This window comes from Cygnus olor, chromosome 8 (genome assembly GCF_009769625.2).
Source record: "Cygnus olor isolate bCygOlo1 chromosome 8, bCygOlo1.pri.v2, whole genome shotgun sequence".
Lineage (NCBI taxonomy): Eukaryota > Metazoa > Chordata > Aves > Anseriformes > Anatidae > Cygnus > Cygnus olor.
Window position 1 is genome coordinate 23,428,255 of NC_049176.1, and position 27,323 is coordinate 23,455,577.

The window sequence follows — 27,323 nt, forward strand, 5'->3', positions numbered from 1 at the left end:
AGGGGGCGGTGCCACAGCGCGCCCGCGCTTTTCCCGCCTCAGGGACGGCGCGCGCCCAACGCTCCGCGCCCCCCCCCCCCCCTCCCCCCCCCCTCCCTCCGTGAGGCGATGGTGAGTTGGGGGGGGGGTGAGGGGGGAGCGCGGCCCCCCCAGCCCTGGTGCCTCCCTCACGCTTCGCCCCCTGCCCGCATCCCCCCGTCTGCATCCCCCTGCCCCTCTCTTGCAGCGCAGGAGCCTGGCCCCCAGCCAGCTGGCCAAGAGGAAGGCGGGCTGCGGGGAGGAAGACTGGCACCCGGCCCCGCCGGCGGTGAGCGAGGGGCGTCAACACCCCCCCCCGTCCCAGGGATCTCCTTCCCCCGCTGTGTGAGGGGAAGGTGGCGGAACCGGGCGGATTTGGGGCGGATTTCAGTCGGGGGGAAGCCTGCTGCTCGTGGGGGAGCCTTGGGGGGCTGCGGGGTGGGTCTTGGTATGGACAAGCCTGCTTTTGTGGGGTCCGGGGGGGGGCCTTTTGTGGGGTCTGGGGGCTCTTTTCATGATGAGGAGGAGGTTGCAGCCTTCGTGCAGCTTGGCTGTAGGGTTTAGTGACCCTGGTGCTGTCCGTTGGCAGCTGAGGTGGGTGATGATGAGGAGCTCTGCTCAGGTGCTCAGCTGTGGGATGTCTGCGTGGTTGGGTGCTTACCGAGCGTGACAGCGACACATCTGTCTGCCGGCCTCGCCAGACGGCCGTGAGTTTTGTTTTGATTTTGTTTTTCAGACTCAGAAGAGACGGAAGGCTGGCAGCGAGACAGAGAGTGGGGAATGCTACAGGTCGCCCTTCCGTAAGCCCCTGGCTCAGCTGACCAACGGGCCCCGCTGCCTGGATAGCAGTCAGCATGTGAGTGGGTGTTTCCGCCGGCCCACGGCGGCTGGGTTGTGTATGGAGAGCCTGGGTGGTTCCATAGATCCATATAATCTCAGGTTATACATAACACTCAGTGCTGTTACAGAAGTCCTGCGTGGTTTTTAGGAGGGACCTTTGCTTGTTCCAGTCATGTCATGCTGAAGGAGATGTGGTGGGGGTACTTTCTACAGTGGAAAGCCTGAATAAGAGTTCTGTAGGGCCTGGGTAAAGGACTGTGCTGAGATATGTGTCTGGCTTTCCACACACATGTCACAGGTACTGTCTATTTGCTCTGTGCTCTCTAGGCTTCCACTCGTGCAACTCAGCCCCTTTGCTGGAGTGAATTGCCTGACCGAATTACTGAGGTTAGGGAGGATTTAAAGAAGTGAGTAATGCCAGTGGATTTAAGAGGATGGAGTCATGAAAGTCAGTTTCTTGTGTTGGAAAACCTCAAGGAAAATAGCTTTGAAAAGTGGAGGTGCTGGTGGAGAAGTTGTGTTGTTCTGTTACTTTCTTCCTTTTGGATATTTTTGAAAATAGTTGGGGTTGGAGCTTGAAAAGATTGAATAGAGGGACTCTCAACACTTGGCAAAACTGAGTTCTCAAAACACGTTTTGGGCTTGCTGTCTTGACCGATCTCTGATTTCAAACTTCTGAAGCATGTTTTCTTTCTGAATTCTTAGGAGGCTTTTATCCGCAGCATTTTATCCAAACCCTTCAGAATCCCCATCCCAAATTATAAAGGTAAGATGAGGAGGTTTAAGGATCGTCTGTGTTCTCTGCCTCCAGTAAAACAGGTAATGCTCTGGCCTGTCAAATATATCTGTGGGGATTATTGTGTGGGTGTTTTTTTTCTTTTGGAATGATGTATGTGTTCCAGAAATTCTGATTTAACTCCAAAAGAAAAATACACCAGTATTAGCAAAGTCTTTGTATTTCTTACTTGTGTTTAGTTTGGATAATCCTGCATTTCAGAACTGGATTTTGTATTCTTATGGTTATGTATTTGATGTAGTGCCAGAAGGTTGTACACCACATCACAAATACAAAAGCAAGATGAATTCTAAGCCATGGAAATTTATCACCTAAATAATACCCTGATGGTACAAACAGACAGAAGGCCAGGGTGAAAAAGACAGTTCTTTCAACTTTGCTTGGTATGCTGAGTCTCAAGGTGATCTTCAAAGCAAGGGTAGTTTTGAACTTCAAAGCCTCAGCTGGTTTTGAATCAGGGAACGGAAGATCTCAGAAACAAATGGGGCGTTTCTTGACCCCTTCTTTCCCTTCACTATCCAGCTGAAAAATTGAAAGATGGGTCAGTCAGTTTCACTCAAACATTAGTTTTTAAATATGTCTGTAGGCATGTTCAGCCAGGCTGCATATTAAATGAGCGGCCCTGGAAGAGTTTGTTTGACGTAGTTTTTAGCTTATAGGAAAAGCAGAATTATCAGGAGCCTGAAGTGGACCTATAACTGTAAAAGCTGATTTCTGTGACCATTACCTTCCTCTCTTAACTGGGAGGTGAGATTCTTTCCTTTACTCTTTCTTGATGTGGAGGCATCGTTGTCTCGACCTGTGATACACTCTGATTTTGCAAGCAGTAGGGGAATTGACCCCACTTGATTCTTTCCCAAGCAAAATCAATCCTGGGAGCATAGTTGTCTCCCAGGACTCAGATGTCTTTGAGCTGAATTTTGACAGGAGAAGTGATTTGTCTGTGTTCTTTCTATGTTAATCTCAATTCCAAAACTGTACAATCAAAATATAACACTAGGAAAATGGACTCCTCCTATTTTTTTATTTTATTTTTTAGTTTTCTGAGAGATTTGCTGCAATGCCAAACATCTGCTATTGCTCAGCAAAGAGAAAAATAATACCCTAGACTATGTAACGGCAGTATGGTTCTAACTATAACACTGTAGAACTTATTAATGTCTAGAGGTTTCTTCTTGACATTGTGCAAAAGATAAAGCTCTTGCTGAGCCTGGATTAGATGATCCAAAAAGAGGCTCTGTCCCAGTACATACAATGTACATGGAAATGTATTTTTTGAGCTGCTGAAGCTTATATCCTTGAATCCTGCTTGTCTTTCAAAAAAGTGAAACAGCCACCTTTGAGTACTAGGAGCGTCTGTGGTGCCCGAAGGGAAGCATTGTGCCTGTTTGTGGCTCCGATCTGGTGTGACAACATCAGTCACCTTGCAAGTTAGCTTGTCCTATTGTGTGCCAGCATAGCTGGCGTCTGCTGCACCAGCTGCTCCCACTTTGGTGCACCCAGCATGGGCAGTGCCACTGCTCCATCTTTGCCTCTGCTTCTTCTTCCCTGTGGCAGAACTACCCACTGTGTGCTGGCAGAGTGCTGCCAAACAAGTGCCCTCCGTAGATTTGCTGTCTGCAACAGTTGTCTTCTCCACTTCAGCACTGCACCCAATTAATTCACCATTTCTAAATTTAATCAGATGCTTCTGCAAGGCTCTGCTTTCTTCTGGAAGTTGTTCCTTGACTTGTGCCTTTGTTTGCTTTCAGGGCCAACGGGCTTGCGGGCGCTGGGTATCAAACGGGCCGGGCTGAGGAGTCCTCTCCATGACCCTTTTGAGGAAGGAGCTCTGGTTCTGTATGAGCCCCCACTGCTGAGTGCCCACGAACAGCTGAAAATAGACAAGTGAGTCATCACCTGGTGCAAATGCTTCAGCTCTGACCTCCTTGTACATGTAGGTTTGTGTGCTTTCTTCCTGTTTTTGTCTGAGCTGGGGTCTGGACATCGAGGAAAGCTGGGTTCCAAGTATTCTGCCTCTGAGTTGCTTCAGGTATGGCAATAGTCAAAGGAAGGCATATGCCCATGCCAGATTGTTTGCCTTCTTCCACAGCCTGTTTGATCTCCCACTCATCAAAAATTAAAACTTGTTGCAGGGAATGAGGATGCACACGCGTAGAAGCTGTTTAGAAAATCTTATGGCTCAGGAAACGTCAGTGTATAGGGACAGCAAAAGGGAGATGACTGACAGTCAAATGTTAGGATGCCTAATGGTTTTTATTCTGACATAGTTCCTTCTGTGCCATTGTAACTTTAAAAGGGCTGTCAGCTAGATAATCATAGATAGAAGGGGATGTTCCTTGATTTGGTCTCTCCAGTAATGCAATTACAGTGTTCTTATAGAGGCAAGGAAAATAATGAATAATGTTCTGCCCTTTAGGGCACCGACACTTTAGATTGTAGATCAGGCCTGTGTAACTGTTCTCAGAACTGAATTCATCCTTTTTTCACTTTTATTGGTAGTTGCTTCCTTTATGCCACTGAGGAGTCCTCAGAACAGCATTGAGATTTAAAGAAAAAAACAAAACCTAAACAAATGCTGTGCCGAGTGCATTAATCATACTGTCATCTTTCTTGACTCTCCTGCAGAGACAAAGTACCTGTCCATGTTGTGGTGGACCCTGTCCTCAGCCGTGTTTTACGGCCTCATCAGAGAGAAGTAAGTCTTCAACCAGGACATGAGGGTATGGCTGGAGGACTTGGTGCATTTCAGAAAGCTGTAGTCCCTCTGCTGTAATTGTTGCTCACCAACTGTGAGGTCTGCACAGCCCTCACAAACTAGCAGCCTGGGACAACAGACTCTGGTCTGTTGCAAAAACAAAGTGAAATGTTTGTTTTAACCATCATCTTAGAGGCCTGTATGGTGTAAATATTCTGTCCTGCATTAAGCAAGAGGGTGTGCTGGGAGTGTTACAACAGTCCTGTGTGCCCTTTGTGGTTGTGAACCATCAGTGACCTAGGGAGACTTGGAATTTACAGGTGGAGAGCACTTAAAAACATTATGTCATAAAATGTGGAACATCACAATATTGAAGCAGTGGGTACTAATCCCCAAATACCTGGTGTAGATATCTGCAGAGTTTGAGATTCATCACAGATGCGGTATAATATCATTTAAGCCTAGAGGCAGCACTGGTGGAAGCTGTTATTGCTGATATTCAGGCTAAGCAGGTCAAGCCTGTTGTCTCCCTGCATGGCAGATCTTCAGATGGCTCTGAGAGCGCTGTAGGCAGCTCCTGGTTTGTTCTTTTATCTCAGGGTTGGTGCTGAACCCATGACCCATCGTAATGCTGGCCTTTGGCTATATAGCTGGAGGCACTCTGTTTTGGGTAAGATCCTGCCTGCTGGCACTTTTGTCAGGTAAGGATAGTTATGTTGGTGTCCTGAGCACATTGTCTGTTTTTTGACAGCTGCTCAAAAAGCAGTCTCTGTTCTAATCCGACTGATCAGTCGTTGCCTGCTGAGATTCCTGTGCTGCTTTTTCAGCTGATGCTCCCAGCCTGTGGTGCAGCTGTGGTGCAGCTTTGCTCCTTGTCATGTAATTTGCCTGGTTGCTGGGAGGTTACCGAACTGGTTCCCCTGCCAATTTTTTTCCATTTTTTTGGTCTGTAGTGCATTTGAACCAGTTGAACAATTATTTAATAAACTTCATTAACATGCTTTTAAGAGCCTAAGAAAGAAAGGAAATGACTTGGAAGTGCAAGTGGTCTATCTTCTGGTCCTGTACAGTGGAACGTACAGGCCTGAATTTGTCGAGGTGTGTTCAAGTCTTCTGTTACTCCCTGCTCGGCTGACAGCGCAGGGAGCTTGCTCATTGCCAGGACAATGCCCCAGGTTTTCTTTGACTCTCTATCATCACATGATAGAACACTTTGCAGAGTCTTTTTTTCTTCCCCTTTTATCTGTCCTGGTGATGTATCAAAGCCTAACAAACGGGCTGAGCTCTTCCACCACGTGACATGAGCTATAACCTCAGCTCTGTTCCTTCTCTGAAGCTAAATTTGCTTTGGACTTTGAGTCTCCAGGTGAGTCATAGTGGTTCTGTGCTTCTAGGCAGAAGGCATGAGGGCTGCTGAGGGTATTCTGAGAGTTAATCAAGGAGTCGAAACAAGACTGGGCACTCCACTGGGTGTTTTTAAGATGCTTAACATGTATTTGCATTGATTGAAGCAGGTTAGCTGATTGCCTGGGCCTAACTAGCCTGGCCAAGGGTAGAAATGTTGGGGAATTCAAGTCAGGGAGCTAGTTATAACTGTAGAGTTAAAACATAGTGAAATTGTGTACATGTTACGAATTGTCAGCACCAGTAATGTTTTCTCAAACCAGGTGGGGCTGAATTTTAGCTGTGTCTTGGGTGATTTTCCTCTGTCTCATTAGAATGCTGCACATCCCCTGGGACGCGCTACACAGATATGTTGTTTGTTGTAATATCAGTCCTGTGCAATGCAGTAGTAAAGCTGTAATGAAGTTGTCATTCTGTGGATGTCCCCATCCTGCTCTAACAGAACAATTTCTTGTCAGGGAGTGAAATTCCTCTGGGAGTGCGTGACGAGCCGGCGGATCCCCGGGAGTCATGGCTGTATCATGGCAGACGAGATGGGGCTGGGCAAAACCCTGCAGTGCATCACTCTCATGTGGACGCTTCTCCGGCAAAGTCCAGACTGCAAGCCTGAAATTGAGAAAGCCATGGTGGTGTCTCCCTCCAGCCTGGTGAGAAACTGGTACAATGAAGTAGAGAAATGGCTGGGGGGAAGGATCCAGCCACTGGCCATTGACGGAGGCTCCAAAGAAGAGATTGACCGTAAACTAGGTACAGAAATGTTTGTGAATGGTGCGGTTGGTTGACTTAGGTCAAAATCTTGTGTTGGAAGAAGCCTATACAGCAGCTGATGTGAGCATCTGTGAGCTGTCATTAGAGCTCTGGAAACTGATGAAAATTTCCTTCTAACATGTTTAGGTTGGGTCACTGCCTGTTTGATAATGCTTGCTCTTTTGGAATAACCCAGGTCCAGTCGTATGATTAAGACAGGGCAGTCCCTGTGTGTTGTCTTTGCTCCAGACAGAAGCTAGGACAGGACTGGGCAGAGGTGTGGGAAGGGGTTGGAAATGGGAGCAGTTACGGGGAAAGTATCATTGCTATATGTGGGTGGAAAGGGTGCCTGCAGAGGAACCAGATCTTTGTTAAGGTCCAACAGCATCGAAAAAAATGGAAAGGTTTTCCTAGTTTTTTAGTGCAAAAGGATTGATTTTGACTGCAAAGTTTGGACCCTTCTACTATTACTCTTTTCATCCTTCTTTCTCCTTTTCCCCCTTTCCATCCACAGTTGGCTTTATGAACCAGCGTGGTGTGCGAGTGCCTTCACCCATCCTGATCATCTCCTATGAGACCTTCCGACTTCACGCTGAGGCACTACAGAAGGGCAGTGTTGGGCTGGTCATATGTGACGAGGTATGGGGGAATTTCTAAGGGGAATACATCCCTGATGTTTTCTCGAGATCGGGACAAATCCTGCTCCTTAAAAGGTGGGAGGTCATTGAGCCTCTATGTTCTATCCACTAATTTTTAACTTGGCTCTGTTTTGAGCAAGAGGCTGGGCTGGAGACTCCTGAGGTCTCTCCAAGCCTTAAATGATTTCAGCATGCATTTGTGTGTTGTATTGGCTGCTCTCAGCCCATTGTCTGGCGGTCTCCAGTCGTGATGTGGAGGAAGGTACCTGTCATGGTCCCTTTTTGTTAGAAGCTAAGGGCAGTGCATCAAGTCAGTTGTTGAACCCAGGCTTTATTCATCCTTTTCCCTACTCCCTGACTGCTAGGCTGCTTTGCTGCTCTAGCTGTAATGTTCCAAATCTCCATATTCTAAGGCTCTTTGTCCAGGCCTGAATCCTGCTGAGGACAGGGTAATAAGGTGCTGTTGTGATTCTCCAGGGGACAACGGACTTAGGGTCAGGACCTCAGGAGAGCCAGTTAACCAGCAGTCCCGTTTCCCAAGGTATCTGTTCCCTTGGCACAGAGGAAGTAGGGGAGTGGCCTGCTCTTCGGAGTCACAAGCTCAGAAGATTTGTTTCTGTGTTTGTTAAGGAGTTTGAAGGATTCCCCCATGGCAGGACTCTCTTCTCATCTGTGGAGCCTACTGCTTGCAGCAGAGGGAGGAGATCTGGGCTGGGAGGGTACCTCAGGTGCTGCTTGTTCAAGAACAAGCAGACCTCACTTGACTCCCTGCTTGCTGGCTGCTGGCTCTAGCTTTGCCAGGCTTGAGCTTTTAAGCTGCATTTTCACATGGCTGAAATTGAGTTGTTTTTTTCCTCTATCATTACGTATTTATGCCTACAGTTAGTGAGGGGCAAAGAAATTCTGAAGAAAAGCAAATGCCCTCCGCCTCCCTGAAATGATAAAGCAGGGGCCCTCAGCCAGCTCTGTCTTCTCTCTGTGGCCTGTTAGAGATTTGTTAAAAAGTGGTGCCACCCGGTGGTTTGCTTCTGTATGTGCTGAAACTGCTGAGGCAAATGTAAAGAGTGTCCTCAGGACTAAGATAGCTTGCATCTGCCTTTTAGGCACAGACTCTGTAACTGCCTCCACCTCTCCGTGCCCCTGGGGCAGGCCAGCAGCTGGGTTGCTGGGAATTCAGGTCCTTGGCTCTGCATCTTCCCTGTGTTCCCAATAAATACTTGTCTCTGAAGTAATCTGGCTCCTGTAATAAGCATCTCTCCACCTAGGCTTTGTCCTACATCAAAACACTCAGGTGCTAATAGAACTGCTTTTCCTAGCTGTCTCGTAGGGTTTTGCAGCACTTTAGGGGGCTTTGTTTGTCATCCTTTGGGAATCAGAGGCCTCAGTAGTCCCAGGTGTGTACATACAGTGTCAATGTAACAGTTTGTGGAAAATGAAGCAGACTTCAAATGTTCTTCTCTTGCTTTGATTTGTTCCACTCCTGTGTTGTTGTTTTTTTTTTTTTTTAATTTGCTCATGTATTTGTGGATGTGTTTTCTTTCTTAAGCCTTTCTTTTCTTTTTCCTGAAAGTCATTTTTCATTTCTCCTCCCAGTTCTTCCAGGCCATAAGTGGCTATGGAACACATGCTGTGAAACACTGATGTAGAGCAATTTGTTTTCCACCTCATCCCCTTTTTAGATCAGGAAATGGGCCTGTATTTGGATTACTGCCTGTTGATGTAGAACCTCTTTTATTAGTGTGCAAAGGCCTGGCAGTTCTGAGTATAGATGGTGTGAATGACTTGATGATCTTGACCTTGGACGATGCAAGGCCAAGAGTTCAGTGCCTGATGTTAGTAACTGAAGGCGTTCTTGGCTTTGATTGGGAAACAGTTCTCGGAGCTCACGATTGTCAGCGTTGGCATGGCAGGCTCTCTTGCCTGGGGGTGACTCAGACGTCACTAGTCTGGGAATACTGTAATGGAAATGCCCTGTTTCATCACAGTGACTTCAGATTTCCCGACAGGTTCTTGCTTCTAAAAGATGTGTGTCACAACAGCTGAATACATGTAAAACACTTCATCTGCTACCAGGAATGGGAAAAGCTGTGAGGTAGATTGTGACAAACATGACATGTCAGTCCTGATAAGGGTCTCCAAGCTGCTTCCCATCACGACCACTAGATTTATCAGTTGCATTTCTGTTCTCTTTTTCTAAGGGCCATAGACTGAAGAACTCTGAAAACCAAACATACCAGGCTCTCAACAGCTTAAATACGCCTCGGCGAGTCCTCATCTCAGGCACCCCCATTCAGAATGACTTGCTTGAATATTTCAGCCTGGTGCATTTTGTCAATTCTGGCATCCTAGGTAAGAAATAAAAATGTGTGAGACATGAGGAAGGGGGAAGTTGCTGGCAAGGCCTGCCCTGATTACTGGTGCGAGCAGCAAGCAAGACAATGGTGAGAGGAAAGGTCACATGCAGATTGGAGACTTAATTCTCCTTCAGTTTGAGTCTAGAAAAGTCTAGGTCAAGATCCTCTTGTCTAGAGGCAAGATTATGTCACGATTAGAGCTCTGTTTCAGTTTAAAGTATTTGAATCAGACAGTTTTAGAGGGATTATTAATTATTAAGGTAAGATGATATGTGACCCTGAGTACTACATGGCTGATCTTATGTAGCTATGCTGGTCAGCCAAAGTGTCCACTTAGGCTAGGAGTTTCTGTGATAATAAGTGTTTGGAGATACTGCAGGAGTTGCTGAGCTGGAAGAGCCAGCTTGTAACGATACTGCCCACAACACTCAAAGGCTATAGCAAAATAGCAATCTAGGCCGGGAACGATGCCTTTGTGGGAGAGGCTCTGTCCAGAGCAGGGTTTGACGTGACATGCTCTTTGCATCAAGTACAGAGGTGGCCTGGAAGACAGCTTCCTTCCGCTGTCGCTGTACCCATCTGGCGTCGGAGTTTGAATTGGCTGGAGCATGGTGATACGGTGTATGTTGTGGCACATGTTATTTCCACGTGCTTCATTTTTTTTATTTTTTTATACTTTTTTTGCCCCTTGACTTGTGCTTTGGGCAAAACTAGTCTCCCTGTACTTGCACTTTCTCTCTGAGATGAGGTTAACACTCTAAGTAGTGCTATCAGAGCTATATGTGTGCAGTGGTCACTTTCCCTCTTTCAGCCTGTGAGCAGTAACAAGGAACTGATTACAAATAATTTTGGAACAGACACGTAATGTCTGCACTGTTGTTTGCAAGGACAAACTCTGGGAGTAAAACTGTAGTTGGAATGTGAGCAAATCAGTATGTGCCTGATGGGACCTGGGTTTAACTAAACTTGCATTAGCTTTGGCAGTGCAGTGTTGTTACAATAGAAAATAATCTGCTGTTGTACAGATTTGCCTGCCTTGTTTGAATCTTTCCTGGACAGAACAAAAACCAAATTGCGCTGATGGGGCAAGAGTTTGTTTTATCTGCTGGGCCACGTGCTTATGGTATGATAACTGGGGCTGTGGGGGTACTGATCAAAGGTTATTTGGTAGGAGTTGTCACCTTTCCATCTCTGTTTGTGCAGGGACTGCACAGGAATTTAAAAGACATTTTGAATTACCCATCTTGAAAGGCAGAGATGCAGATGCGAGTGATGCTGAGCGACAAAAAGGAGAAGAGAGGCTTAAGGAGCTGATCAGCATTGTGAACAGGTGAACTTCATCCCTCTTCTCTTTGCAGAGCTTTTGCAAAAACCCTCGGTGCATGAATATGTTCCCAAATTAAAGTTGTAGCTGTAACAAATTCAAAAGATATGTGATCCAAAGATACGTGGAATCATAGGCTGGAATGCCCTGGAGAAGGCTTCTAATCCATCTTGCTGTACCAAGGCAGAGGGTGTTGGACCTAAAGCATCCCATAACTTAATTTCCACTCAGCACTAGAGACCTCACAAATTGCTCAGGACATTTTTTCCAGGGCATCACTGTCTTTGCAGTTAGGAAATGCTCTTAATGTGTAACCTAAATCTTCCTAAGTGCAGTTTAAGCCTGTGACTTTTCATCCTACTGATTATGGGTTTGGAGACCAGATTATTCTTTTCTTTAACAACCTTTGACAGATTTCAGAGCTGTGATACATCCCTGCTGTCTTTGCTTCTGTGGATTTTGTAACATCATATTTTTGATATTTCCTGGCAGAACTGGGTTTCTGCAGTTTTTTTAATTCTGGTTATTCAGTTCAGCACTTTTTCTAATCCATCCCATCTTTTCTGAAGTATGGTAGAACTATTCATGGGGCATTTCCAGAGCCCTAAAGGATATGCTGTGAGCTCACGTCGTGGGCCAGACAATGAACCCACCTTGGCTGAGGATGGCTGCTGAGTTACCAGAGGAGCTGACTGCTTTGGGCTCTGTCCGTTGTGTGTGGTGGTTAAATCCTTTCCCTGTTTGCTGTCCACGCCACTGGTTTGCTGTCATGCAAGTTGATAATGCTGTTGGTAGTTTGAGGAAGAGCTGAACTTCTCTGCTAAGGGACTGGGCTTTGTTAGGTGTGATTATGCCTGATCCCTCCAAATCTCATGAACAAGGGCTGGGAGCCTCACAGAGGTAGTGGGCTGTCCTGGCTTCTGTAGCATGGGCTAACGAAGCCGCTTAGTGGGTGGTGGGTGTCCAGCTTCTGCCATGTGTTGGATTGTCACAGACTTTTAGAGATAAGATGTCAAAGCTTTGTGTTGAGCTCACGAGGAAGGATACTGATAGAACAGGGTTTTGTTGTTATTCAAGCATCTGATCGTTGTTTTCGTCTTTGCAGGTGTTTAATCCGAAGGACTTCGGACATTCTCTCCAAATACCTGCCAGTGAAGATAGAGCAGGTGGTCTGCTGCAGGTACTGGAAAGCTTATGCCCTGCCTGGGAGAGTGGGGGAGCAACAGAAAGAACTAAAAAGCTGCAAAAAGCCGTGACTTCTATGCTTGTGGTGACTGCTTCCCTTTAGGAACAAGATTGCAATATGTTGCTTTCCCTGCTGAAGCAGGGATAGACAACCCACAGCTGGGGGTTTTGCCAGGTGACTGGCATGCTTTGGGCAGCTGTGTGGAGCAGAGTCCTGGGCTATGCTGAGTATCTGTGAGCTTCTTTCTCAGCTCTGGGCAGAGAGATCAGCAATCCACCACCAGTATTGGAGGCAGTTCTAGGCTGTCTGGGCTGTAGCTGAAAAATGGGTGCTAGAGCTAAAATGAAGCCACTGTGTAGATGGATGAGGAGGAGGAGGGGTGTTGGTTTGGGGGCAGGGCGACTGCAGGGCTCTTATTCTGTTTCAGGCTGACACCTCTGCAGGCTGAGCTTTACAAGAACTTCCTGAAGCAAGCCAAGCCAGTGGAGGAGCTGAAGGAGGGCAAGATCAACGTGTCATCTCTCTCTTCTATCACTTCCCTGAAGAAACTCTGCAATCGTGAGTTCTTCCACTGGTGTACTGGGCTTTTTTTTTTTTTTACACTGGTGTTTTTTTGGGTCTCTGTTGTGCATTCCACAGACTCTGAGCTCTGTTTGTCCTCTAGACCCTGCCCTTATTTATGATAAGTGTGTGGAAGAAGAAGAAGGATTTATGGGAGCCTTGGATTTGTTCCCTGCTGGCTACAGCACCAAATCTGTGGAGCCCCAGCTTTCAGGTACTGTGGAGCTCAATGGTACAAATGTGCTGACTTAACAGGCAACCATGAGGAGCGTAGTGTCCTATTAAGTGACCCTCCAAGGTCAGGAATTTGGGAACTTCTTTTCTAGCTTGCTTTCTTCTTTTTTATCCAGGAAAGATGCTGGTTTTGGACTACATCCTTGCTGTTACAAAAAGCACCAGTAATGACAAGGTGGTTTTAGTGTCTAACTACACTCAGACACTGGACCTATTTGAAAAGCTCTGCAGGAACAGAAGGTTTGTCTTTGGGCTTCATTCGTCTAATCCTGCAAGATTGTACTTGCAGCCTACACTGTAAAAGAAACTGCCTATTTTTAAAGCTTCTGTCAGCAGGAACTTTTGACCTGTCATGTACCTCAGATGTTCCTGAATTGGAACTAACGTGGCTTGTGCTCTGGCTACTGGGGTCACTCAACAGAAAAGCTCTGGCTTGATGCAAAAGCTTCTAAAGCCTAGGCCCTTGTTACAAGGCGGTTTGGGGAAGATTTTTGTCTTCTAAGTAGGATGCTCTAAAGGTCACAGCAGTCAGATGGTAGTAAACATTGTATATTCTAGGTATTTATACGTCCGGCTGGATGGTACCATGTCCATTAAAAAGAGAGCGAAGGTCGTGGAGCGATTTAACAGCCCCTCAGTAAGTAGAACCTGCCAGATGTGGGCAGATCTCCTGCCAGTTCTTAGAGCTGTGAGTAAAATGTAGCTGCCCCTGTCGTTTAATCCAAGCCTCCCTTTCTCCCCAGAGCCCTGAGTTTATCTTCATGCTAAGCAGCAAAGCAGGTGGCTGCGGTTTGAATTTGATCGGGGCTAACAGGCTGGTTATGTTTGACCCAGACTGGAATCCAGCTAACGATGAACAGGCCATGGCTCGTGTGTGGCGGGATGGCCAGAAGAAGACATGCTACATCTATCGACTGCTTTCAGTGAGTTAATTTTCTCGCCTCCTCCCCGTGGGGTTCTCGGTGCCAGCCCAGACTGCAGCTGGTGTGATTGGAACCAGAAGGGAGAGAACCCTTTTGTGTCAGACCAGAACTTGGTTGCTTCTTACCCTTAAGATAAATAGCTGGGGAAAACAATGAACGCTTAAGCTGAAAGGTCGTTACCGCAGGCCTTGATTTCTAATGATGACTGACTTCTGAGAAATAGAAACACTTGAGGCTTTCCAGATAAATGCTTTTTTGAAGTCATTAAGGCATCTGACAACTTTAATTTCATGGGGTATCTGCTGAAGTTGCTGTTTACCAAGCTGGCTGCAGCCTGTTGTAGCTGGGGATATATGTACTTAATAAAAAGTGACTACATTCACAGAACTACAGCAGCTTTTGTAACGGGGCTACCAGTTACTACATGGGGTAACTGCTTTGTAAGCAGAAGCATGACGATGACTAACATTTCCATGCCACTACCGTAACAGTCTGTGTGGGAGTATCAGTAGTGATTACTCTTCAGAAATGTCTTCTATGCCCTTGTTCACCTTCACCTCTCAGTTCACCTTCGCTTCATCTTGTTCAGGATGACCTTTTTTGTAAACTTGTGTTCCTTGATGAATAGTTATTTTACTTTGACAAAATAGATGTTCTTTGCCCTTTTCTTCCTTATGCTGTTCCACTTTTTCTCTGACCTGGTTGCACCTGGAAGCAGGCAGCTCCTTTGCTTTTAGAATTACCAAACTTGTCTGCAAATCTGACTTAACCCCTCCACACCTCTGTATTACATTTAATTGCAAAACAGATGTTTTTCCTCTCGTTTTTTGCTTTAAAAATGTAACATACTGACTTCTATGCACATCTGTTTTAGAAGTAGTCATCTCCCTCCAGACAGAACGTGGGATTGATCTGTGCGTGGGTGAATCAGCAAACACTGCTGATGCTCTTCTGACCCAGGGCTAGCTCTTGTTGCTTTTTGGTTTTCGTCGTCTGGCCCCTGGAGCGTCTGACCGTGAGAGTGCTCCAGTCAAAGCAGGCGATGTCAAGCAATGCTAGTGATTTTATGGCTCTCCCATGTCTTGTCTTGTAGTTTACCAACTGATTCTACCAAACAGTGCTGTTGTTAACTCCCGCACTACTGAGCCTCCTCTGGCAAGGGTGTTAGTGATGAAGTGTTAACAAGGGCAAGTGCTGGAAAGGAAAACTGCTTGCAGGAATTTTAGGCTGGGCAGGAACTGGGGAGCAAACTTTTTTGCCTTGACCTCAGTGGTCTGGGCTATCACCAGGATTGTGGTTTCATGACTTTGAAGGCTTGTGCTCTGCAAGTTTTGTATGTTGGCAGGTCTGTCAGGAGGCACTTTTCCTTTCTTCCCATCAACATAACCCGGTGCAGTGTGTGAGCTCCAGACACAAGTGGCAGTTCTACCTCTTCCTCATCCGTATCCCAGTGGGATCCACTCCTGTGGCCACAGAGAAGGACAAGAGAAGCAGAGTTGGGTTAGATCAGTAACCACATGGGACTTGGTCAGAGTACAGCTGATAACACGTGCCTCACATCTGTACTGCTCTGGCAAGGCACTCAATGGTCCTGACAGCTTATGTCCTGATTGCCTTTTGCTCTGTGACACTTCCCCAATGCAGTGCTCTACCCTAGCATCCCGACTGTGCTTCAACTCTGCCCTTCTCTTCTGTAGACAGGGACCATAGAGGAGAAGATATTCCAGCGCCAGACCCACAAGAAGGCACTCAGCAGCTGCGTGGTGGATGAGGAGCAGGATGTGGAAAGGCACTTCTCACTCGGGGAGCTCAAGGAGCTGTTCACGTTGAATGAGACCACCACCAGTGACACCCATGACAAGTGAGTATACTGGATAGTAACGGAACGGATGGGGTCACCAAAAACTCCTCAGTTTGGTCTGCTGGTTCAGTGGTCCCACAGGCAGCAGGAGGAAGCTCAAAAAGGGAGGGCCTCAAGTGCCTGTTTCTGAAGCTGTTAACCACCTGGAGATTAGCAATTCCTTGCTGCCTTCCTACTTTTATGTTAGAAAAGCCGCACTGGCTGGATGAGTGAGCAACCTATCTTGTTAGCTGCCTTTGTTTGGAGGCTGTGAAATACTGAGAAAGAGGAATTGATCAGAACTGTTCCAAGTTGGTGGACTCCAGTTTGGTCCTTCCTTGCCCTTCCTTCTCTTTGTGGTTTGCCTGATTTCCAAATGCCAAGATGCTGAGCTACTTCCGCTGCCAGAGCTTTCCATCTGCTAAGAGCTCAGGAGGCCAACCCAAGTGCTGCTCTGAGCACTCATAAATCCTATGCTCCATTGTCTGCCCTTCCTTCTGTTCCCCCAGCCCCCAAGACCTGTGGTGGTGTAGCCACCAGAAAGACAACAGAGTGCAGGAAAGTGCTTCACTGGGAAGGTTAATAAGACTTAATTCAAGCAAGAAGTGAAGAGGATTAGTTTTAAGCTGACTCGAAGCTTAGCTCTGTATAAGCGTCTTGTCTGTGCAGCAACTGGCCTTGCTGGCAGGACTGCTGCTGTTCCTTGTCTCCTTGTGCAGCTGCTCAACCTGACGTCTCCTAGCCGGCCTGAGCACAACCCAGTGGCTGTGGCAGGAGCCGGGACAGAGCAGTCTGGAGCAGGGCGTGCTCTCCTGAGCTCCGAAAGCTTGACACAATGCTCGACACAATGCTAAAGATGTGTTAGTAGTGGGGGTGTTCATTTGAGGTTGGCTCTAAACAACATTCCTCACGTTTCAAGGGAAACTCATCTCAAACTTACTCTGGGCCCTGCTGGCTCATTTCTACACAGCTAAATGCAGGGGGAAGCACTGTTAGAAACAGAACCGCAGGTTTTCCAAAATTTTTCCATCTCTTTCACGCGTGCCAGAGGGTGGTTGTGAGTCTAAATGAAACACAGCAGTAATTCATGCTGCCTGACAATCCAGTTGCAGTGTTGCAGATGACAGAGGCAATCCAGATGTTACTGGGCAGCGTTTTTAAACAACCCATAAGCCAAAAAAACAGAAGAACCTTGCACTGACCTCGCGCTGACTCTGTTCCAGGATCAAGTGTCGTCGCTGTGTGAATGGCCACCAGGTCCGGCCCCCTCCTGAAGGGTCTGACTGTACCTCTGACCTCTCCCAGTGGAACCACTGCGCTGACAAGCGGGGGCTGCAGGACTCTGTGCTGAAGGCTGCGTGGGATGCTGCTGTCACGTTCACCTTTCATCACCACTCCCATGAGGAGCAGCGAGGGATTCCCTAACAGGTTACTGTCCCCTGTGGGGGCAAGGGCAGGCTGCTGTGGCAGTCCGCCCCACTTTAATCCCTTTCAAGGAAAGGGGCAGTGGATAGCAGTACGTGCTGGTTTGTTGTGTGGCTGTAGGTTAGCAGAACAGCATGCTTTCCGAGAGGCTGGAAGGCCCTTAGCACTGCTCAGTGTCTGCTGCAACAGCAATGAGTTCAGGGCTTTTTCTCTGCTGCTGTATTTTATGCCTGAGAAACAGCACACTGGGAATAACTGGACCTTGGGCACTTGATCACAGATTCAGTGCTGGTTCTCATGCTGGTGGTATACACCCTCTGCTCAGCGAAGTCCTGCTTTCTGGTTTATGTTAAGCCTGCAGTTTTAGAGCACTCCATGTGCAGTCATGTTTTTTCCACTGATAGCTGTTACTTAAAGCTGCAGAGGGAAAGACACGCAGGATCCATTTCTGCCATGAAATGTGAACCTTGGTGATTACTCAGGAACAAAAGGGGCTGTAAAAACACTTGGCTTTTATGCTGAGCATCTTGCCTGAGAGAACATGCAGGCAGTAGAAAATCAAGCTCAATTAAGGTCAGTCCATTTCTAAAACCACTTGCTTTATTATGGGTGGGATCCCTAAGTCTAAGTCTAGCAGAGTGTTTTAATTTATTACTATCCAGTAATAAAATTCACACACATGGTACATGATGGGTCTTAATTCTATTTTATTATAAAAATGTTACAAAACAAACTATTCAAAACTTCTGAAAAATGAGTACAGATATGGGGGTAGAGGCAAGAATTCTTTTCCCAGACACCTTGATAAACAATTGCAAATAATTATATACAAAGCAGCCTGCTGTTTCATTTTCTTACGAAGTAAAACTTTCCAAACAAAAGCTCAAATGTGGGAGCTTTATTTAGCTTTTTTATTACTCATTTTAAGTGGAGGGAGGAGTTCTTATTTCAGGAATCACAGAGTGGCTGAGGTTGGAAGGGACCTCTGTCATTCTGTCCAACTGCCATGCTCAAAAGCAGGGTAACTTAGATCGAGTTGTCAGGGTCCATGTCCAGATAGCTTCTGAGTGTTTTGAAGGACTGAGATATTTATTAATGATATTGGCTGAACCAACATGAAATTTGTACAAAAACTCCAGTGAAATAAATAACTGCTCGTCCAGAGATCTGCAGCATGTCACAGAAGCTTAGCTGATGTATCTATCCCACTTAAAGTCTACAACTGGAGATGACAGACAAACTGGAACTACAGCTGTTGACACAAATGGCCACCTATATCACTTCACTGTGGCAGCTCTTCTTCAAAGGAACAGAAAAGCGATAAGACAACTGCACCCTGGTTGAACCATGGAAAGAAAACCCTACCTGCGGTGAGATAAATCTTACTGGCCATGAACAGAACTGATCAAGTTCAAGCTGATCTGTCTTCTCCTCCTGTGTCCATCACATGACACTGATGTAGTCAGCAAAGGCCTGGGAAGAGTCCCACGAGTCATTGACCACGCTGCACAATGCTTTGAGACGCCGAAGTGCTTCTTGAGCTGTCTCAGCATCCTGGTCCAGCCAATTTTGAAAGAGGCGGAGGTGGGTGAATTGAATCTGTCCCCCTCTCTGCTGGATGTGGCCTTCTAGCTTCTTGGTGAATTCCAGGAGCCCATCAGGTTTAATGCAGTTTGAGCTTTCCAGGAAAAGGAAGACAAAAATGTCATTAAGAGTCTAGGCTATAATTTGAGCAGTTTACATTACTTGCTCCTTCTAGTAATTACCCATGCAAGGATGTGAGGATGTTTCAATGTAAAATACAGCTTCCTTCTACAATATAAAGTAGGAATGATCCCTTAATAAAATAATAAAATAAACAGTAGTGCAGGTTACTGCCTCTGTTTAGGGCCCTTCAGGCTTAAAAAAAAAAAGAACGGCACTTCAGGTTGAAAACAAAGATGATGAAAGGAATGCAGAGGCATTCATAGGATCTGAGAGGGGCAATGACAGCGCTCACTCCCTGTGTTGGGGTGGTGGAAACAGAGCTGTTCATGCTGATGCCTGTGAATAAGTGTATGTAGATACATTAGTTCTAACCTTCAGAGCAAGGAGGGGCTGCAGCAGTCTCCCAGGGGAGCAGAAAATGAAAGCTACTTTGAAGGTGGAGCCCGATTCATTTATAAATGTGCAGTGCAACCCCTCCGGGAGTATGGCCTGGCCTCAGAGGCACTGGAGGTCCCTGAGGTTTTAAGTACCCATTCTCTAGCCACAATGCAGCATTCTCTAAGCTTTTCTTGTGCACACCTTCCCTTAAGGAAGGAACAAAACCCTGCTCGGGCTTTTCCTGCTGTTCCGAGCCCAGCTCTTGGACTTCCTGAAACAATAAGTACAGAATACTGAATAAGCAGAATACCTGACATCCAGCTGGCAAAGAGAAGAGGAGGAATCTTCAGAGAAAATGTCTGCCAGGGCAACCAGCCTGTGATTCCCTAAGAGGGGAGAAATGCAACTGTTAGATGCAAAGTGGGAACTATCTTAAATATTTAAAGGGTTGTGGGGGTGGGATTAGTGCAGAAAGGTGGCTTTGAACATGCATTCACAGCACAAAGGACTCATCTTCAGTTTGTCCCTGAAGTGAGTTCAACCCCCAAACAGTATTTGAGGGGGTAGAAATGTTTGCTGATGGGACAGTTTGTTTTACTAGAAAAAAATCCTGGTTTTTGTTTTGCAAGTTAAAATTCAGCTTTGTTTTGAAATGGACAAAATCAGAGGCTTAAACACAAACCTTGGCAATTAAGTGCATTACAGGTGCTCCCAAGCTTTCCTGTTTTATTTCATTAAAAGATCAGAAAACAATATTCTGGATGGACTTGAAATTCATTTCTCAGACATTTCTAGTAGGTCTGTAATCCATAAAGGCAATTACTTCTGTAAGTTTGGTTCTACTTTAAAACAACCCCTTCCTTTACTAGTTCCTACCCCTCCAGTGCCTAACAAGAGTTTTAAAGCTTTTAAGGCCCAAAATGCCCAAACTTGGGTAGAATCTGGGCCTCTGGATGAAAAGTAGTGCATCTGCTGCTGTATCCGTTCCTGTCAGAGGCTGAAGCAGATCAGTGTTCAGTTGAATCTGAACTCCTGCTGATACTTGCTTTAGCTACAGAGAAAAGCAACGGTAATGCCCATGTAGCACCAAGACTCCTGGTGCATTGCTGAATGCAACTGAAATTCTGCCTCTAGAAAAAATTAACTCAGCCCCCTCATTTTATGAGCGAACAGTGACTAAACTGACTCTGCCCACGCATATGTTAAGTTTGGCATTGAGGTCACCAGCTAGCAATGGTCCTAACTCCACCCCTGAAGCTACCTCCAGGAGAGCTGGTCCAAGGTCAAGACCAACATCCACAATACACACCAAGGCGATTCCCAGGCAGTCTGAGGCTCTTCAAAGATGAATTTCTCTTCACTGTATTGATTATTTCCGTCAGAAACTCAGTAGTGCAGCTTTCAAACAGCCGGCAGAAAGAGAATGTGATTTCTACGGAAGAAATGGATTGACAGTACATGTTAGTAACTCCCTGTGTGCTTCATTATTCCTTAATTACATCCTGCATATAGTTCTATCTGAAAGAACACAGCTTCCCTGGCAGCAGACCACACATGACATCACTGCTGTTCTGTCACGTGAAGACAGCAGTCATTGCACCAGGGAGGTGGCTTTGCCAGCTGACCCAGTTAAAGGCTGATGTCTCCTGCAGGTTAAAAACCTTTTTTTATAGCTAAGACCTCTTTGCAGCACAGGCTAACTTTGCAGCTGATCCTCTCTGCCCTGCTGGCACATAGAAACCAACACATTCCCACTCTGCCAGCATCTACAGCTCTGCCCCTGGGACACTGACATTTGGCTAACCCTTATGAAGATCATCTCTTAAACATCAGCCAGCCAGCCAAAACAGCCAGCTGTGGCACCAACGCCCAGGAGTTTGCTGTACCTTGCAAGATGGGATCCTGAAGCAAAAGCAGAACTTCTTTCTGGTGGTCAGCCAGGTTCACATCATGAAAGCTCAGCTTCTTCAAGCTTGGATTGCACTCTGAAAGCAAAACAAGTTCTCAGGTAAAGTACTGTATGGCCTTAGGATAAAAAGAACCTGACCCAACTACCAGCTAACACCCACAAACTACTCGACAGTAGATAAACTGTGCTGGATTGCGGATAATTAAAAAGAAACCATCCTGTTGTGCAGATCATTTACAAGCTCAGTACAGGAAATGGGATGGCTGACACCCATTTTCTTTTCTCAAGTGACTCCAAGGATGTTCACACTGAAGCAAAACACCCACTTGAACTGGTTCCATGCTAAAAAGACTGGCAAGACATGGACATGGCAAAAGCCCAGAGTTTAGATACAGGAAGTTCAGGTACCTGAGCACCTCAGGACTGTTGCCAGACGTGCACTAGCAGTTTGTGAGCAGAGTCCCACAAACACAGCGGAACTGCTTCCAGACCGAAGCTTCACCCAGCAGAATTGCCAGCAAGAGGTAGCTGCGTAAGGCTCTGGCAGAGTCTGAGCCAACTAAAAAGCAAGCAGTCACTCCTAGGATGGAAGATCACAGCAAGAAGCTACTCCATGTCACAGTTATGCTACCTGCAGGTTAGCAGAGTACCTTTAAGTGCCTGCAAAAGGAGCCCGAGCTCCTGGGAAGAGGGCAGTGCGGCGCTGTCAAGGGACAACTGCTGGAGGGACTTTGATGCCTTAAGCACTGGCAGCAGGAACATGGTGTGCAGAGGTTCCCTGGGGAATCGGATCTCCAGCTGCTCCAGGCAGCTCTCTAAGGCAAGAAAAACAAACAACAATGAAAGAGCTTGGTCTGGAATACCTGTCTTCAACGTAGCTAGGTCCTGGAGCAACCAATCCGTGTGCCTGACGTGTCTCATTTAGGTTGGTAGGAAGTGCTTATGCCAAGCGCCTGGCCCCACAGCACCGTATGGCAACTCAGGCCTATGGTAGTGTAAATCCCTTATTTCAAGAGTCCTACAAGACCGCAGAGCCACCCATTCCTGCTGTGTTCTGGCAGTGAGACAGTCCTTGAGAAAAGGTCACCCTTTATGCACAAACCTGTCAGTGTCTTCCCAGACCACAATCCTTCGCTGACCCCACTCCGTACTGACTCGGGCATTAGTTACTAATCCCCTGTTTGTTCAAGAGCCAGTAATGGTGATGAGAGACCTGTGAGCTGAGAACACCCTGCTACAGCTCCCAGGCTGTAACTCAGAAGCTTGCACAGCACTCTGCCATCTCCTCTGGTACTGTGATCATCAAGAGAAACTTTCCCTCTTCTTAAAAGTCTAAGGCTTGGACCCTCACAGTCAGTGGAATGGGCAAAGCAGAAGCTCCTGAACAATTTAAAGATCTGGTGGGATATGCTCCCTGTGGGCTGCGTGGATGGCCACCGCTAGGCAGGTTGGGTCTGGTCTTGTGCAAAGCTGACGTTGTGGCAGGCTGGCATATGGCATTAAGGTGCTTCGTCCAAAACTCAGGCTCCACAAAGAGCATCACAGACTGGAAATGACTGAGTGCACACCACCACCTGAATCAGGAAGGTGAGGCTGTAATCACTTAATTACATGCCACTGCGACAATGCAGAGTTCAATTCTTGTGTGCCAAGACAACTCCTATCTGCCTGCCACATCCTGTGCATTGCTCAGAATCTGTTTCCTACCTGGGATTTCTGCATCACTGCAGCTTGGATTCCCCTCTGGCCTATTCCCCTCCAGCTGGTTTTTGAGGTCGAAGCTGACCGAGAGCGTGTGGAGCTGGGGAAAGGCGCTCAGGATGCAGCGAACAAGCTCCATGCAGGGCATGTGGGAGAAGACGTCGCTCACGCGCACCACGTGGAGGTGGCAGTCCGGGTGTTGGGAGAGGGCCCGGAGCCCCGAGAGGATGCAGAAGATGTTCGCACCCAGGCCTGGAACAGCATTTGTACAGAGAGGAGTTAGATGTGCCCGTGCAGAGGCACCACGCACGCTCAGCTGGAGCTACACCAACAGCAGAGCTTTCAGCTTAGCTTGTCCAGCCAGGCAACTGGAGCCAAAGGCTAAACTCAAACTGCCAGAGAAGGTTCCTCCTGTGTATGCTCTATGCACACGTTAAGTTACAGCACTGACTGCATATATAGACAGGAGATGGAGTTCCTTCCTTCACCCTCTCTGGATGGTCTTTCAGCTCAAGGCCACGTGCTGTTCTGGGACAGAAGGGCCCAGTTCTCTCTTGCTGGCTTTGTACAGCTGTTTGCTGGAACACAGCAGCATGCAGACTTCCAGTTCTCCTGGGACCTGGCACTGCAGATGAAATCCTTTACAACTGCCTAATGCACTAACCCAGGGCTATTCAGGTCTCAGGCTCTGGTCAGAGTAAAAAGGAATGTGTTTTGCCTGGAGTTGGTCACTGTTTATGTCCCACCTCGCTGCAAGACATCCCGTTTCTTGCTGCGCTGTCTCTCCCAGGCAGACAGGAAGGCAGGAGGATGCAAGGCCAAAACTTAACTTTGCCTCCTGCTGGTAAAAATTAATCGAGGAGTTTTTTACTAAGTCATAAGTAAAGAGAAAAATCTATGTTGCAGGAATGGACCCAAATAACTTCTAGGCTACAGGATTGTGCAGTTAGCATTTGGCTTTTAAGCAGTTGGCTCTGGTCTTTTACACAGAGCAACGCTTGTAGATGTAAACCCAGTAAAAGACAGGTTCCTGTCCCGACCAGCGGACACATAAAACCATCACAGCTCTGTTCTCCCCAGTTTGATACCTTCAGAGCTTCCTATCCTTCACTCACTGCACATTGCCATCTTCCATTATTCCCATCCTGTCACCTATCTTGCCACGAAGGGTTTGCGCTCACGTGAAAACCTGCTTAGCACAGATTCCTTTGAACACGGGAATCCACCAGCCTCGAAAAACTGGCAGGCTCATGGCCTGCCTCACTTCCCCACCAGGAAGGTGGAGCTGGTATGTGACCAGACTTCGGTTCATCTTCTGTTTCCTGGCCACCCCATCTGCCCTTGTGATCCTACTGGGCTTACATCGCATCTCTCCTTTCTCCACCCCTGACATGCTAGGTTTTTGCAGTTCCATGTTTTCATCTCAGCACCATTTCCTTTGACAAATAAAGGTTCCTCTCTTATTCTTGGTTTTCCTCTTGCCCTCAAGCAAGTCCTCCCTCTCATTAAACTTCTCTACCAATGCTGTTCTCAGGATCAGGAACCAATACTGCCCATTCCAGTAAAAGTAAGATCAGGGTAAACCTGAGCAGTAAGTCAGACCATTAGACCGCAGCTGGAAGGAAGCATCCTGTTCACACCACTAACCGTTGTAAGACAGAACCAGGTTTTCTAAAGACACCCAGGAGCTTAGCAGTTTACTCAGAGTCCGACACGTGTCCCCAGTCAAAGGAATGGAGAACAATTCAAGCGTGGACACACTTCGGAAGCGGTGAGCAGCTTTCAGAGAAAAGATCCCAGCAGATCCTCCTCTTTTCTTACAGCCAGCATTACCAGAGCATGGAGATCCAGTGGAGGAACTAGTCCAATTACCAGTGTTTTCTCCCTCTGTGATGCTGTTTTTGTCAAACAGTACTGAATTGTCTTCTCTAGCAACAGTAAAAACAAAATCATACAGGTCATCCGGGTCAGCACAGAGTCCTCTGCTGCGTCTGAGACAGCGGCGTTTCTTCCCTACTGCAGATTTCAGCCGTCTGCGTGACTTTCGAAGAACCGGGCGACAGGACAGCTGTTCTGAGCAGCAAGGGGGAGAAGACTCTCCTTGAATGCTGGTATGGTCACAGGACACCTTGCTGCTTGCCTCCTCATATGCTTGGTTTTGCAGAGGAAAGCTCAGTCCGGAGAGGCCAGAGTTCTGGCCAGGGCCAGCCCCCCATCCGTTCACCTCCACCTGCATATCAGCCTCCTTCAGAGCCCTGCAGGATCCCTTCAGGTTCTCCCCATCGCTCCACTCCCTCTCTGGTTGCTCTCGTGTTGACTCTTGGCTTTGGGTATTTCCCTCCTCTCTGCAAAGGCCACATGGGCTGCTGTGATACGCAAGAGCATTTCCTGACCGCCAAAACCCAGCACTCATGCTCAAAATGAGAACGAGAAGAACCGTATCAGGAACAGGCCAGGAATACATGGACACCTGGCTGACCGAGCCGTGGTGAATCAGCCGGTGAAGAAGCAAAACCAGCGAACGCCTGATGGACTGGTCTGAGGAGAGGAGGTGCTGGAACTTCAGGATCCGCAGGGAGCTGGCCAGGTTCTCGAGCACTTTTTGGTTGTGCTCAGCAGTGAGCTCCACGGCGCCCTGCAGCATGTTGCACAGAGTAAGCTGCGTAACGTGTGGTGAACTGTGGAGCAGCGGTGAAAAATGATGGTCGTTGAGACGCCAGTCAGAGGAAACATCCAAGACACCATGAAGGACGTTTGAGAAGAATGTTTCAAGGAACTTCTTCCTCCAGCAGGTTATATTCTGCAATGAAATTACCTTAGAGTCAACCAGGATAAAATATCCTCAACAGCGCCATGTTAACAAAAAGTCAGCCACAATCTCTCTCGTTCTGTTTAAATCAAATTATTGCTGACTGTTACACTGGTAAATGCAGTGTCCAACAACACTACTGCTAGCACAACTGAGACGGCCTTCCTAGCTTTCAGCATCCTTTTTTCTGTGTTAATTGTTCAAAAACTGAATTGCTCTTGTTGCTATCTTTTCATTCTTTTTCTGGCTTAATTTAAATGTACTTAAGTGGTTTGAAACCAAAACTTGGGAATTTTCTTCCCAAGTCTCTATTTATAGGCTACACATAAGCTGGTTGTTGACTATTCTTTTGCAATACTGAATTGATGGATCTTTAGTTTTCGTATGCAAAACAATTCTTTCAAACTCACTCTCTTCTGTCAGGGTTTTCCAGCACCTTCTAATACATCAGCACATTTTTGCAAGCGTAGGTGTAAGCGTGACAGAACATACTGGTTTTTATCTTCTGTTTCCCTAAGAATTGCATCTGAAAAGACAGAGTTTATTTTTTCAGCACACTCACTGGTGTGAAATCAAGACTGCATACACTACGTGTCCCATTCTGAACTCTGTTTCCCCAAATGATTTTTATACCAGGGCCATGCCTCGGTCCCGAGCTCTACAGACACTTATACATAAACGCCAGCAACGACCAGGCGCAGCGGCACGCTCCAGAGCGAAACCCTTCAGCGGACAGCAGAATCGGGACATCAGCACCGTGCCGTTTCTCTCACCAGCGGCGTTTCCTCACCTCCGAGTTGGGGGGCCTGGTTTTCATCACGTCATCCCACAGCTTGCGCCAGACAGGCTGCGTGGAGAGCCCTGAAAAAAAAAACACAAACAGAAACAAGCGCTGTCACCCCTTCTTCCCAGCTACAAGTCCTGTTGCAGAGCTCGGCCCCCTTGGTGCTCGTGTGAGGGGGAAGCAGAGGGGAAGGGGGGTTCGGACAAGGACAAGGAAGGTGTTTTGTGTTCCTTAGGTAGAATGTGATGAGGTAAAGACTTAGTGGGATTTAAAAGTTGGGGGGTACTCCTCCAGCTTGGGATCATGCTTCCTGATAGGGGTATCCCTGTCTGGTTGGGCAGTGTGAAGGTGTCCCTACAGCTTGGGGTCTGTGAGGGGAATCCCTACAGCTTTGGGGTCCTGTGAGGGGAGTCCCTACAGTCTGGGGTCAGTGTGTGTGTGGGGGGGGGTCCCTAGAGTTTGGGGTCTGTGAGGGGAATCTCTACAGTTTGGGGTCAGTGGAGGGGGGGGGATCCCTACACTCTGGGGTCCCGTGAAGGGTGTCCCTGCCATTTAGGGTCCTGTGAGGGGGGTCCCTGCCATTTGGGGTCCATCCCTCCGAGCCGGGGTGAGGAACCCTCTCCCCACCGGGTCAGTTCTGGGGGTGTCCCCGGCCGCCCCCCGTCCCCGCCGGCCACACCTGCTCTCCGCGCGGCGGCCTCGGCTCTCTCCAGACGGAAGACGGAGAGCAGCGGCAGGAGCCCCCTCAGGAGGTGCCCGGGCAGCGCTGCGGAGAGCGAGAAGGAGACGGCGGCAGCTGGAGGACCGGACCCCGGCCCTCCGCCCCGCGCCTGTGCCGCCGCCTCCCCGCGCCTTACCCCAGACGTCGGGCTCCAGGGCCGCCATGCTGCGGCTCACGGCCGCGGCGCTCAGCGCCAGGAGGCTGCTCGGCCCCTCCGCCTCCATCGCCCCGCGCCGCGCCGCCATCTTGGGGCGGGGGCGGGCCGCGACGCCGCCATTTTGGGAGGGGAGGCAGCGGGCGGCCATTTTGGGGAGGTCAAGGCGAGG

The 27,323-nt window shown here is 47.7% G+C and overlaps 2 protein-coding genes across 6 annotated transcripts; one reads left to right on the plus strand and one right to left on the minus strand.

Annotated features, from left to right (window-relative positions):
* Positions 1–19,818, plus strand: RAD54L (RAD54 like). The gene is made up of 18 exons (XM_040565271.1): positions 1–111; positions 227–307; positions 755–874; positions 1,564–1,624; positions 3,406–3,541; positions 4,283–4,352; positions 6,215–6,503; positions 7,018–7,142; positions 9,340–9,490; positions 10,699–10,825; positions 11,925–11,999; positions 12,433–12,563; positions 12,670–12,780; positions 12,917–13,040; positions 13,359–13,437; positions 13,544–13,723; positions 15,421–15,584; positions 16,787–19,818. The coding sequence occupies exons 1-18, from the start codon at positions 109–111 to the stop codon at positions 16,986–16,988; spliced, it is 2,229 nt and encodes a 742-aa protein (XP_040421205.1). The 5' UTR covers positions 1–108; the 3' UTR covers positions 16,989–19,818.
* Positions 17,682–27,302, minus strand: LRRC41 (leucine rich repeat containing 41). Of its 5 annotated transcripts, none has more exons than XM_040565266.1 (10): positions 27,134–27,302; positions 26,956–27,042; positions 26,283–26,353; positions 24,331–25,483; positions 22,690–22,935; positions 21,633–21,797; positions 20,960–21,058; positions 20,383–20,505; positions 19,384–19,459; positions 17,682–18,666 (listed from the first exon to the last, which is right to left on the minus strand). In XM_040565266.1, exons 1-10 carry the CDS (start codon positions 27,300–27,302, stop codon positions 18,432–18,434), a joined length of 2,424 nt encoding a protein of 807 aa, XP_040421200.1. In that variant the 3' UTR covers positions 17,682–18,431. The 5 variants fall into 5 exon arrangements, with proteins under 5 accessions (XP_040421200.1, XP_040421203.1, XP_040421201.1 ...); XM_040565269.1 differs by having other exon boundaries at positions 26,266–26,353; positions 27,134–27,298; XM_040565267.1 differs by lacking the exon at positions 21,633–21,797.
* Positions 27,303–27,323: the final 21 nt, after the last annotated feature.

Excerpts from the sequence above, each read along its gene's own strand:
- RAD54L (XM_040565271.1), top strand. Across the intron at positions 875-1,563 it reads GCCTGGATAGCAGTCAGCAT|GAGGCTTTTATCCGCAGCAT; the intron begins GTGAGTGGGTGT and ends CTGAATTCTTAG. Across the intron at positions 6,504-7,017 it reads AGAGATTGACCGTAAACTAG|TTGGCTTTATGAACCAGCGT; the intron begins GTACAGAAATGT and ends TTCCATCCACAG.
- LRRC41 (XM_040565266.1), bottom strand. The coding sequence starts at position 27,302 with ATGGCCGCCCGCTGCCTCCCCTCCCAAAATGGCGGCGTCGCGGCCCGC. Across the intron at positions 22,936-24,330 it reads CCTGGTTCTGTCTTACAACG|GCCTGGGTGCGAACATCTTC; the intron begins GTTAGTGGTGTG and ends ATGCTGTTCCAG. Across the intron at positions 20,506-20,959 it reads TCAGGATCCCATCTTGCAAG|AAATCACATTCTCTTTCTGC; the intron begins GTACAGCAAACT and ends TTTCTTCCGTAG.